This window comes from Rhinoderma darwinii, chromosome 2 (assembly GCF_050947455.1).
Source record: "Rhinoderma darwinii isolate aRhiDar2 chromosome 2, aRhiDar2.hap1, whole genome shotgun sequence".
Lineage (NCBI taxonomy): Eukaryota > Metazoa > Chordata > Amphibia > Anura > Rhinodermatidae > Rhinoderma > Rhinoderma darwinii.
The window spans coordinates 39468699-39480536 of record NC_134688.1 but is presented as its reverse complement, the minus strand read 5'-3'; the positions used below and the strand labels follow the sequence as shown (position 1 = coordinate 39480536).

General features: G+C 39.7%; 1 protein-coding gene across 7 annotated transcripts in view; it reads right to left on the bottom strand.

Moving 5' to 3' along the window:
• Positions 1-11838, bottom strand: part of GRIA4 (glutamate ionotropic receptor AMPA type subunit 4) — a 315636-nt gene that overhangs the window by 14355 nt on the left and 289443 nt on the right. For 6 of the 7 annotated variants that reach the window (XM_075851546.1, XM_075851547.1, XM_075851550.1 and 3 more), the window contains exons 11-13: positions 10608-10978; positions 9371-9569; positions 6538-6785 (exon numbers count right to left, since the gene is read on the bottom strand). In XM_075851546.1, coding sequence (XP_075707661.1) covers positions 6538-6785; positions 9371-9569; positions 10608-10978 — 818 coding nt within the window. Of the gene's footprint in view, positions 1-4168; positions 4569-6537; positions 6786-9370; positions 9570-10607; positions 10979-11838 lie in introns of those variants that run through there. The other variant, XM_075851552.1, reaches the window with a different exon arrangement.

Sequence of the window (11838 nt, the reverse complement as noted above, 5' to 3'; positions counted from 1 at the left end):
GGTAGGGAAGGACACATCTGTAATTTACTGTAACCTAAATATCACTCGATGCCTGGCTGTAGACACCCTACATCACTGGCATATCTACCACCATAGCAGCCATAGCAGCTGCTACAGGGCCCGAGGTCTCAATCAGGTGATGGCACATTGAGGCAGTGTGACATCATTAGGAGCCTTCCAGCAGTCCCACGCTGGTGGCACTTGGGGCTCAGAGCCTGTGGACATACATGCTAATCCCCAGTACACACAGTGGGGGTGAAGGGAGACAAATCTTTACTGTGGCAGAGCCTGGGAAAGAGGCCTTCCTGGAGGATCTGGAGGTAAGAAGATCACCAGTCCAGGGCTGTGTTTCTACCATGTACTAACCCATTCCTCCATTACCTCCGCATCATCTTCGTCTCAGCCCCTTTGTTTATGTGTCACTTCTGTAATGTCATGTGTAACTTGTCCAACAGAGTGATCCTCCAGGTTACCTGCCCAACCTAAATGTCTGCTACTGACACCATCACCTACCTACAGTAATCCTTTATCATTAGACCTACATAGTGTGAATTGTTGGTAGCTACTGCACCAGAACCTCTTGATAAACTTTGTAAGAGGTTATGCAGGGGTCTGTATGATTGACAAGTACTTTTCTTTGGTATCCAACAAAATGTTTATGGGGTCTTATATCTTAAGGAGGGGACATTTATCACCTATCCTCAGCTTGAATGGAATGGTGGTCGAGAATGAGCCATGCCACCAATCAATGTCTATGGGGCTGTCCATTGTGAGAAAACATTTTTAAGACAACAATAAGGCCCCATAAATACTTTTTTGGATGACCAAAGTATTTGTCAATAATGCAGACCCTTCCATAATGACTTACAAAGCCGTCACTTATCAAGTTTCGGCAGTAGCAGTATCCACTGCGCTCGGCTGTTTCTGTCAGTGCCTAAGGCTTTGATTATAGCGGCAGGGCACATTCTCGACTGCTGCTTCATTCAAACTCCTCCTAGTACTAGACTTGTGGCTTGTGGAAAATTGTGGACCCACTGTTATGAAGGTCAGTGGATGTCCCAGTGGTCGGACCCCCACCGATCTACCATTTATCACCTATCCAGTGGATTGCTGATAAATACTCCTGACCAGAATACCACTTAAATGGTCTGGTTTGCAGTCTGATAATTAAGGGGTCTGGTCTGTGGTCAGACAATTAACGGGTCTGGTCTGGGATCTGATAATTAAGGGGTCTGGTCTGGAGTCTGAATGAGTTTTGACTGAAGAGGTGTCAATTTTCTTAAGAACCAGTTTATAAGGTCACTTTTCTTCCCTATACACATTATTTAACGAAAAGGGTTCCCTCTTTGCCTAAGTGGGTCTTCTATGCTTTTATTAACACCAAAACCACAAAAAAGGCCATACTTACTAAGTGGGAGGTTGAAAACCCGTTCCCAGAAGGACGCAGACAGGTCAAAAATGCTGCAGAAGGAGGGTGCATTAAATAGTGATAGCCACTCCCACTAGTCTTGAGGGGAGTGGCGAACTAAGTGCTCACAAGTGTGCGATAAATGAGTGTCAGTGTTAGTGTAGTGCAAGGGTGTGAATGTATGGTAAAAAAGAAAAGTGTATGTATGGAAGTGTCAGAAATGTGTGATAATGTAATAAAAAATAAATAAATGGGATGAATAGGGGTCAGTGCTGTGAATAGTACAAGGGTCAGTACTATGTGTAATACGTGAAGGGATTTTCACCCACCCAGTTAGTAAGTATGGCCCTTTTTTGTGGTTTTGAAGTTATCTATGTCTCATTTTTTTCTGCTGGTGTTTTTAAATTAGGAACGAAAAGTTCTAGTTAGGCACTGGGGACCCCTGACGTTGGGTTGCGAGCTTTGCGTATTTTGGCCAAAATAACAACTAATACCACATGTTTCATGGATATTTTTACTATGTATACTTTTTTTCAGGACGTGGCCAGGTCTTATATGCTGGGAGGGCATGATGTGCTGGCGTTTGGCTTGGCATGCAGAGCAGCCTGCTTTAGCTAACAGTAGCGGCATTACAAATAGGCTGTGATACGGCAAGATATGCTATGCCTGACGACCAGCACATTGTCCCTCCACGTATTACACATAGTACTGACACCCCATGTACTATTCACAGCACTGACCCCTATTCATCACACATTTATTTATTTTTTATTACATTATCACACACAGTTCTGACACTTCTATACCACACACATTTCTGTTATACCATACATTCACACTCTAGCACTACACTAACACTCATTTATCGCACACTTGTGAGCACTTAGTTTGCCACTCCCCCCAAGACTAGTTGGAGTGGCTATCACTATTTAATGCACTCTCCTTCTGCAGCATTTTTGACCTGTCTGCGTCCTGTAACTATACATGTTGTTACAGTTATGGACATATCAAAAATGTCTAAGGTAAAAAACAATAATTATATTTTTACTGGTACTTTTGTTTACTTTTTAAAAACCCTAAAGAGAGATATAATTTTTTTATTTTTTTTATGTACTGTTATATATCTAAATGCCAGTACATGGACAGTTGTTTTCTAAGTATGCCGTAACAACAGGCAATACAGCAAGACAGCTCTTCGATTATTTAACCAACCATAGGCTGTCTGACTTTCACATTACAGGGATGCCCGTATGATACGTCAATGCCTTTGTATGCCATGCTCACATTTAAAGGTGACATAGAGTAAAAATCCCGCTCTCCTGTTCTCCTGCTCCTGACTTAGATCTCATATATAGATAGATATGTTACAGATGTGTCCACCCTTAGCTTTGCTTGAATTTGGACTCCAACTTTTCATTAAAAAAACTCAATACAATATCGTAACATGAAAAAAAATCCTTGACAGGCTGCAATTCGCGTAAAAACCACTAATCCACTAAAGGGTGGGGGGGGGGGGGGGTGGGTGGTGTCATAGAAACATAGTGTAGACATCTTGTGACAGAGTATCGCAAAATCATGTTTCATTTTTGAGCTGGTCATTTTGTGCCACACATCTCAGGATATGTTAATCTAAGCAGAAAGGTAAGGAAGGATACATCTGTATGTACATACATGAAGGGGTCCTGGCACTAAATTCAGGACCTGAACCTTTTGGCCCTGATTAACTTTGCACTATTGGATTACAGTAGCTCCGCAAAATGGAGCACAGGTACCCAGGGATTTCGATGAACCCCTTGGCTCTCATGCATAGCCTTTGCTCCATTCCCTAATTCAATTGGTTTCCATGAACAATTGTATTAAAGCAGTGTTGGACTGGGGTTTCTTGGGCCAACCAGATTAAATAATTCTTAGGGCCACCCACCATCTATACAGAACATGTACTGTACATGTCCACTGTTAATTGCATCGTTATTATTGTACAAAGAGGACATATCATCACTAAGTTCTAATAGATCATATGTAAATCAACCCAAGTGACTGGCTCCAAAGTCACCTCTAAATGGGTTGTCTTCTTTTGGTCCTTTAGGGGCCAATATTGTGTCAGAGCCTTGGCCCACCAGAGGATCCTCTAGGAGGGATGTAGCTAGGTGGGGCTACCAAGTCACGTACTGCCGGGTGCTGAGTGCCTGGCGGGGAGTGCCAACAAGCTATTTTGCCATGGGCAAGATATTTAAATACAGGGATGGGGGAAAGAAACATAACCTTTACCCCAGGTCAAGTAAAAACTAGCAACAGTTTTGTCCTCTGGCACCCTGGGGGGCGGGGGGCGCAGTCTGATCATTTACTGTGGTAAGTAAATCCAGAAAAATGGGCTAACCACAGCTGAATGAGATGAGCTTTGTCCGCTGCACTGGGGCTCCTTACTTTATGATATTAGTGGATGTGTGGGGGTGTACGTGTGTGGGTGGGGAGGGGGACAACCGAAGAGAACCCCTGTAGACTATACACAAAGGTAAAAGACTGCTATCAAGTCACATTAAAAAGATTAATGATCTCTGTCACATAAAGTATTATTTTAGAAGTTTGTCATGAGCAGCTTCAATTTCATTTCTAAATTATTTTAGGATTATAGGCTAAACAAAAAGAAATAAAAAAGAGTCAACACTGCATAATAATACCAATTCATAACGGCAACAAATAGTGTTTTAGATCTAGAATATTAAATTCAGATTTGCGGAATGAAAAGCTAAGATGATGAATAATAATAATGTGTTCATAGAAAGACTTGCGATAAGTAATTATGAGAGGGTTATTTAGCAGGGAAAAAGCCATAACCATATACAGTATCACAGCACAATAGCAAAATGGAAAAAAAACAAACGTAAGGGTGCGGAGATTAGATGTTAATAACGAACAAAAATTTGGATGTCTGGGTGACAGTTTACATACCTGATTACAGGTATGCAACTAAGAAGACCATCTACGAGCAAACAGAAATGTAACATCTGACCTCATTACTTCATAATGCTTAGAAACTATAATAGTCCCTACTTTCAAAGCTGTGCTCCTCTGCTGGGCGTTTGCCAATTCCTTAACCAATGTTTGCCTGTTTTATAATTACTTTTGACAAATGCTTCACTTTCCCAAAGTCTCGTTTTATCTGCAGGGAGTACATAAAAGAGAATGGTCTGAAGTCATCTATATTTTGCACATACTTTAAGGCAGACACTGCCGGTCATTTACTAACAAAGTGCAAATGAGTACTGACCCCTAGCAATTATTTCAGCAATTACTTTGACAACTCCAGGAAAAATGCTGTAGAGTGGTTTTATGGACTACATATTTTTCAGTCAGGTTCTATGAAACTGCATGAAACCAAAATTATATAAATATGTCTTAGTCTTATAAATATGTATTCTTATAATTAGAAGAGAAGCCCCGTGTACTATTTCTATAGAAAATGCAGTTGATTTTAACGAGAAGAGTTCATTAAATGGGAATATGACATTTCTGATAGGCGGGATCCCACCACTAGGATACCCACCGATTAGGAGAAAAGGGGTCCATTGGCCTCTATTTTTTCGTACAAGTTGGCTGAGTGTGGCCTCTAAGAGGAGGAGATACTGGGGTGAGCTTGCCATGCATGTGTGTGGCTCTCTCCATTTTATATGGGTTATCAGACATTCCTAATTGCCCACAATTTTTTGGGGGGCGGGACTGTCCCACAAACTAAACCACAAAAGGGTTAGAGTGTCTTGCATTTCTGGCAATTTTGGAGCATTTTTGGGATCAACATTGCTGTTGAAAATTAACAATTTTGCATGATTTGGGACTCAAGTGTTACCATAAATGTGTTAATACCCCTTTAATGGAATAATCGATACATGTGCAGAAAATTATAACTTAAGCCATAGAAGCTAAATGGTACGCTTCCAATAAGACCATTATATTAGCCTATTAGACTATTGCAATAACATGTAAAGAACACATTAGCTCAGTGCTTAGTGTTGCTACCATACTCTGGGATCCTGGGTTTAAATCCTACCAGCGCAACATCTTCATGGAGTTCGTACAATTTTAAGATTTCCTCCAACATTCCAAAAATAATATTGATAGATCAGTTCACTTCCTATAAAATTTACCCTATTGGATATATGTGACCTTTTAAGGTAGGTTGTGAGCCCCTAGGCGATATTTGTGATTGATTACAAATATGTGTACAGTGCTGCAGAATATTTTAGCATTGTAAACATTGGGAAATAAATAATATTGCTTAAAGCGGTTTTCCCATAATCAATCTGATCGGTAGGGTTCAGACAGCTGGGACCCCCACGATCACGAGAATGGGCTTACCTTGCCGTTCCAGGGAGCCCCATAGGAATGGAACAGTAGTGCGCATGCTTGACCACTGCTTCATTCATTTCTATGTGGCTGTCAAGTGCTATATCCGGAAGACTCGTAGAAATTTATGGAGCGGTGGCCGAGCATCTGCACTACAGCTCCATTCCTAAAGCTCCCAGGAATGGCAGGGTAAGCCCATTCTTGTGAACGGTGGGGGTTCGAGCAGTTGGACTCCCACGATCAGATATTTATCACCTATTCTGTGGATAGGTGATAAATAATGTTTATCGGAAAACCCATTTAATGAACAAGGATGAGGTTAAAATGATCTTCCATTAACAATAAGGTTAAAGTTGTTTCTACCAGTACTGGTGTTGCGGCTTCTGGTCCCTTCATCTATTCTGACCTCATATTACAATATAGTCTAGTATACACTACATTGTATCATGTCTATTTGAAAAATAATAATACCTCTGCTGTGCTATGTCTATACTCAACACATTTGTCAAATGTAATGTATTATACACAATTTATATTTGAATTTGTACTTTAAATTATTATCATTAAAGATCCTAGGCATAATGTCACATTGGTTTGCTTTGTACATGGCCTTGACAAGGAGTAATTTTGGATTAGATGCAATGAGTTACCTGTTGTCTGCACAAACAATGAAATGGAGGGAAGTAACATGTTCACACACAACACAAAGAAAAGAACTATATCAGGTACATCAGGGAAGGTGGAATACTATAACAACACATCTTATATTGTTATACTATTCCACCCACCTTAATAGAGAATGCTTAGGCGTTGCCACTCCATATCCTTTGGAATCCAGGTTTCCTCCAACTTTCATCGTGTCACATGGTTTTCTCTGCTCGATGTACTCATTCATTGTAGACTCTAACAGGAAGGCGAATTTTCCCTTTGATTTCCGGACACGGGCTACTCCTTCTGCTGTAGTTTTGGTGAATACTGATGGCTCTGCTGATTTCATGTAGGTCCACATCTTTTCATAAACTGCTATTTTTGATCTCTGCCAAACAAAAATGTTGAAAAATATTTTTGAAAAACAAAAAAATTTGTGTAATGATAATAAAATTTTATACGTTTTCTTTAAGATTTAATACAATTTTAAAGTCATCAAGGATAGAAAAGCTTTGCAGATACAGGGAAGGATGACAGCAGAGGAGTGTGTTAAGCTTTTGACTAATGTTGCTATATCAGGGCGGCCGTTTGGAATATCTAAGTCCCATATAGTCAATAGGGCAAGTACCTTTGGGCTCCTTCACGCATGTCTAATCCTCTATCTTGTACCCTATTGTCTACATTTGATGGGCACCTGGAGTTGGGAGAGGATTTTTGTCATTTGTCGGCCTGTTTGAGGGATGGTGTGGAGGATAATATGATCTTTATGTACTGTTTAAGCGTCATACAACATATTTGGTGGGACTCATTTATTTAATATATGTACAATGACAGGTGGGCGGTGGGTGGCAGTTGACAGGAGAGTGTGGGACTCTTTTATTAGACTCACATTCCTAGGCGCCCAACAGCAGTACAACTTGTAGTGCCCTGATGGCAGCCCTGGGTTATATGAGTAAATAGCTGCATGCAAGAGGCACAGTGTCGGGAAGTAGCTAGGGATGGAAATCATATAGCCAGTCAGAATATGGCAGAGATCAAAGAAGAAGGTTATACATATGCTGACCTGTAAGGCAGGGCTGCATGTGATGGACAATTTCATGAAATGGGTAGAGATAGAACCCTGTGGCCAATCAGATCATGGGAATAATGACAACAGCAGAAGAGAAGTGTGCAGATCTTGTAGGGGGCAGTGACCTGTTTGTGAATATTTTATTGCTTGCAAAGGGCATGCTATTAGGAGAAAAATGGGGAGGGGGCTCTGAGGATCATGTACAAACTTTACAAACATTTTCAATTACTTTTAACTAGAAACACATACTATAACAGAGTTGTAACTGTGGATATAGCTTATTAATAGAATAAAAAGATCCCACAGAGTGGCCAATAAATAACAATTCTGTCAATGGCCGGCACTGTAATATTATTTTCTAGTAATTAGTTTTTGCTTCGTTCAGATTCCCATGGAATGAGGGGTAATGATCTCACACTGTGACACCCTTTACCGCCTGTACCCAGATCAATAAGTGTGATGCAGATGACAAACATGATACATGTTTGCCTGAAGCAAAGTAAACTAAAGCTCCTTCATTCATTTGTTAAATGTATGGATACCAAAACACGGCTGCGTTACAAGCATACTGATTCTCTGCTCAGCTGTCAGTGACTTTGCTATCTCCACTGTGCAGTAAGAACTAGTATGCAAGGCATGGCTGCAAGACTTCCCTGAAATCTGGCTTTTATTCAGAACCTTACATGTGCTGTTTACATTGCAATCTCACAGAGAACCTTAGACAATAATGGAGTCCACAGAGTTAACCCCTTTACGACGAGAGGCATTTATTCATTTTTGCCTTCCCACATTTCTACTGCCATAACTTTTTTTATTTTTGCACCCACTTAGCTATATGAGGCCTTGGGGCACATTCACACGTGGCGGAATTGCTATTGAATTCCGCTGCGGACAGTCCGCAGTGGAATTTTGCAGCAGCCGTTTTTTACATTTGTTTCTATACATTTTTAGGAAAGTTAGTTCAGACGTTGCAGAAAATAACTGTGTGGAAATCAGGCTGCGGTGCAGATTTTTCCCTCCGCAGCATGCTCATGACGTTGCGGAGAAGAAGCGGAATTTCACTGTGGATTTCAGCCTTTGCAATGCAAAAACTGAAATCTGTGGCAAGTCCGCTGTGATATCTGCAACGTCTGAATTTCCTGTCAAATACAGAAATGTTGGTGCAGATTAGTTGCGTAATTGCCCAAAATCTGCACCAACATTTGAGGCGGGAAAATTCTGCCACGTCTGAACGTGCCCTTGCAGATTAAGTTGTCATTTTTTGGCACCATGTCAGGGTACATACAATTAATATTGGCATTTAATTTATACTTGTTTTTTTACTATTGGCAGCATGCATAACACATGCTATTCGGACATTGTTTTCCACGTCATTCACCGATCAACATAAATAACATGATAACTTTATTGTACTGTGATACCAAATATGTACATGATTTTTTTTTACTGGTTCGGGAACTTTAACATTTTTTGTTTATTCTATTTTTACCTTTTTTATATGCTATTTTATTCTTTAATTTTTGGTAAATATTTTGTCTCATTAAATGACTGGAATACAGTTTTTTTTCAGTTCATAACACTATTTAATTGATGTGTAGGTGTAGAATCAGCAGGCACGTAGAACCCTTGAAATCTGCACATCACAGTAGGATTTTGGGAGTTGGGCTATTGGCCCAGTTTTGACCTAACATTCACTTTAATTGCAACATCAATGTGGATATTTCACAGTTCACAGCTGCAGTCAGTGCTACATGACAGACATTAATGTGATGTGACTGTTGCATGGGAACTTCGTTTTCATCTGAAACTGAATTGGGAGAGTAATATTGCAAGCCGCCAATAGTGATAGAGCGATACTGCCTTTAAAATAAGATACATAGCCCTAGCCTTAATCTTCTACTTACTTTGAAAAACTCTTTTGTTGACCCTGCATCGAGTGTTCCATAGGCAATCTCTGTTTGTTTGGCGAGGTCTTCTGCGCTTTCTATCGGTGACACCATTCTCTCCACCGTTAAAAAGGCAGCCAAATTAGCCGTATAAGATGAAATTATAATGAGGGTAAAGAACCACCACACTCCTCCAACAATACGACCTGAGAGAGATCTAAACATGAATGTGTTAACAAAGAATTTTAGCTTTTATGTTTTTGTAGATATTGTAAAGTTTTTGCAAATTTACATTTTGACATAATAACAATTGCAATTTGTTCCATAGACAGAGTATTTTGGCAACAATAGAGAATGTTGCTACAATTATAAAAGCAAAATGAAAATGAGTAACACATTTTTTGGAACTTTACATAAAAGAGTCACCTACTGTACACATTTTAGGGGAAAACATTTTAGTTGTAAATAGTCTAAGCCCACTGGAAATCAGAGATTCCCCCTCCCAAGTCTTAAGACCATTAGAATTCTACGGGCTCCTTACTCAAAGTTATTAGATGCATTGTTTATATCAATATTTATCTGTTGCTATTTGATATTACTAATCCTCATATATAACAAATTACTCTAAAGAAAGGCAGAATGTATATTGTGCAACACATCATGTATTTCTCAAGTAATGATATAGATATATACTAGAAAAGACTAGAAGATGACATCACACAGCACTTCTTTTCAACTTTAAACCAAAGTAAAATATTTTATAATTCATTCTTATAAAATAACTTTTATTACTTTATTTTATGCTTGCAAAAACAGTCAATGAATGTCCATTATATGTCTGTAGGGTATAATACAAAAAGGGAATTCCTTCCTTCCATTATATCCTTCCTCCCTTCTGTCCTTCATTTCCTCATGATCTTCCTTCCTTTCTTATTTGCTTCCTCCCTCCTTCCTGTACTTATTTATTTTTCCTTCCTACTTCCTTTCTTGCTTCCTTTCTTTCCTTCTTCCTTCCTGCAGCAAGAATAAACTATAACACAAACCTGCTTTTCTACAAAGACAAATACTCCGTAACCAGTCGGTTAATCTAAATAAAATCTGACCAAACATGGTATTTTATTTAGTAAGTAAAGCTTGAACTGTGCATTTCATATAAAATTTTCAAAAATATAAAAAAAACATATGTGACATGTTATTTTAAGGATAAATCTATCAGTTAATCAATTCAATCAATCCTTAAGTTTTATATACTAACCTTGGAGATATATCACATCCTTGCTGCATGAAGGCTCCAAGGGAGAACCAAAGGCTGTTAAAAATGCCAAACTCATTCGGGGGTTGATCACTGGGTCCTTCCTTTCCATCTTCAGGCTCTTCCGTATGCCACTCATAAGGGCTAAATCGGCTTACGAGGAACAGGACTACACTAACTCCAATATAAGCAAAAACTATGCACATCCAGATTTCATAAGCCAATGGGTCCAGAAATGAAAAGACTCCTGGTTTTGATTTCTGTGGTTTTTTAATCATAATAGAAATCCCTAAGCTCATGAAAGGCTTTGAAAAATCAATGACCTCTTCTCGCACCAAGGTAATAGTCAAAGGAGCTACGGCGATCTCTGCTTTCTGCAAAACAAGAGAGGAAAGAAAATTAGTTTTTCTTGATCAATTTAAGAATGTATACTTATTAGTTAGTCCTTGTTCACAACTGCATTCGTCTTTCCGTCGTTCTGCTCCATCAGAAGAGCAAAACAACAGAAAAAATGGTAGCGCCGCTTCTGTTGCATGACGGACACCACTGGCGGCCAACAGAACCCATTGGCTTTAATGGGTTCCGTCAGGTTTTCAATGGGGTGTCCGTGGTATTATCAGAAACAATAGTGCAGCATTCTGCGCTATTTTTTCGGGTATTCTCATCCGGATCTGTAACGGAGGGACCTAACAGGACCTCCAATGCAGAGGTGAACGTGGTCTTAACTGTAATTTCAGAATAATTTTATAGATAATATTAGCTCAAAGGAAATTTGCCACTAATTAATTACAGATAGACATACTTGGCAACACATATTTGCGCCTATAGACAAAAAGAAATCGGAATGTACCAAAACCCCCTGTATGACAGGTTAAGGGGCTGTTCACATCTGCGTTGGAGACTACGTTAGGGGCATCCATCACAGATTCGGATGAAAATACTGGAAACAATAGTGCAGCAACCTGACGGAACCCATTAAAGTGAACGGGTTCCGTCTGGCACCAATGATTTCAGTTGCACAACAGAACCAGCGTTTCCTGTATTTTCGTTGTTCTGTTCTTCTGACGCGGGTGTGATTCGTGCCTTAGAGCTTTGCATTTTAAAAAGATTTTCCTACTTAAGGGTATGTTCACACAGAGTTTTTTTGACTAGTTTTTTGACGCGGAAACCGCTCCGCAAAACACGCCAAAAAACGGCCGAAAATGCCTCCCATTGATTTCAATGGGAGGCGGGG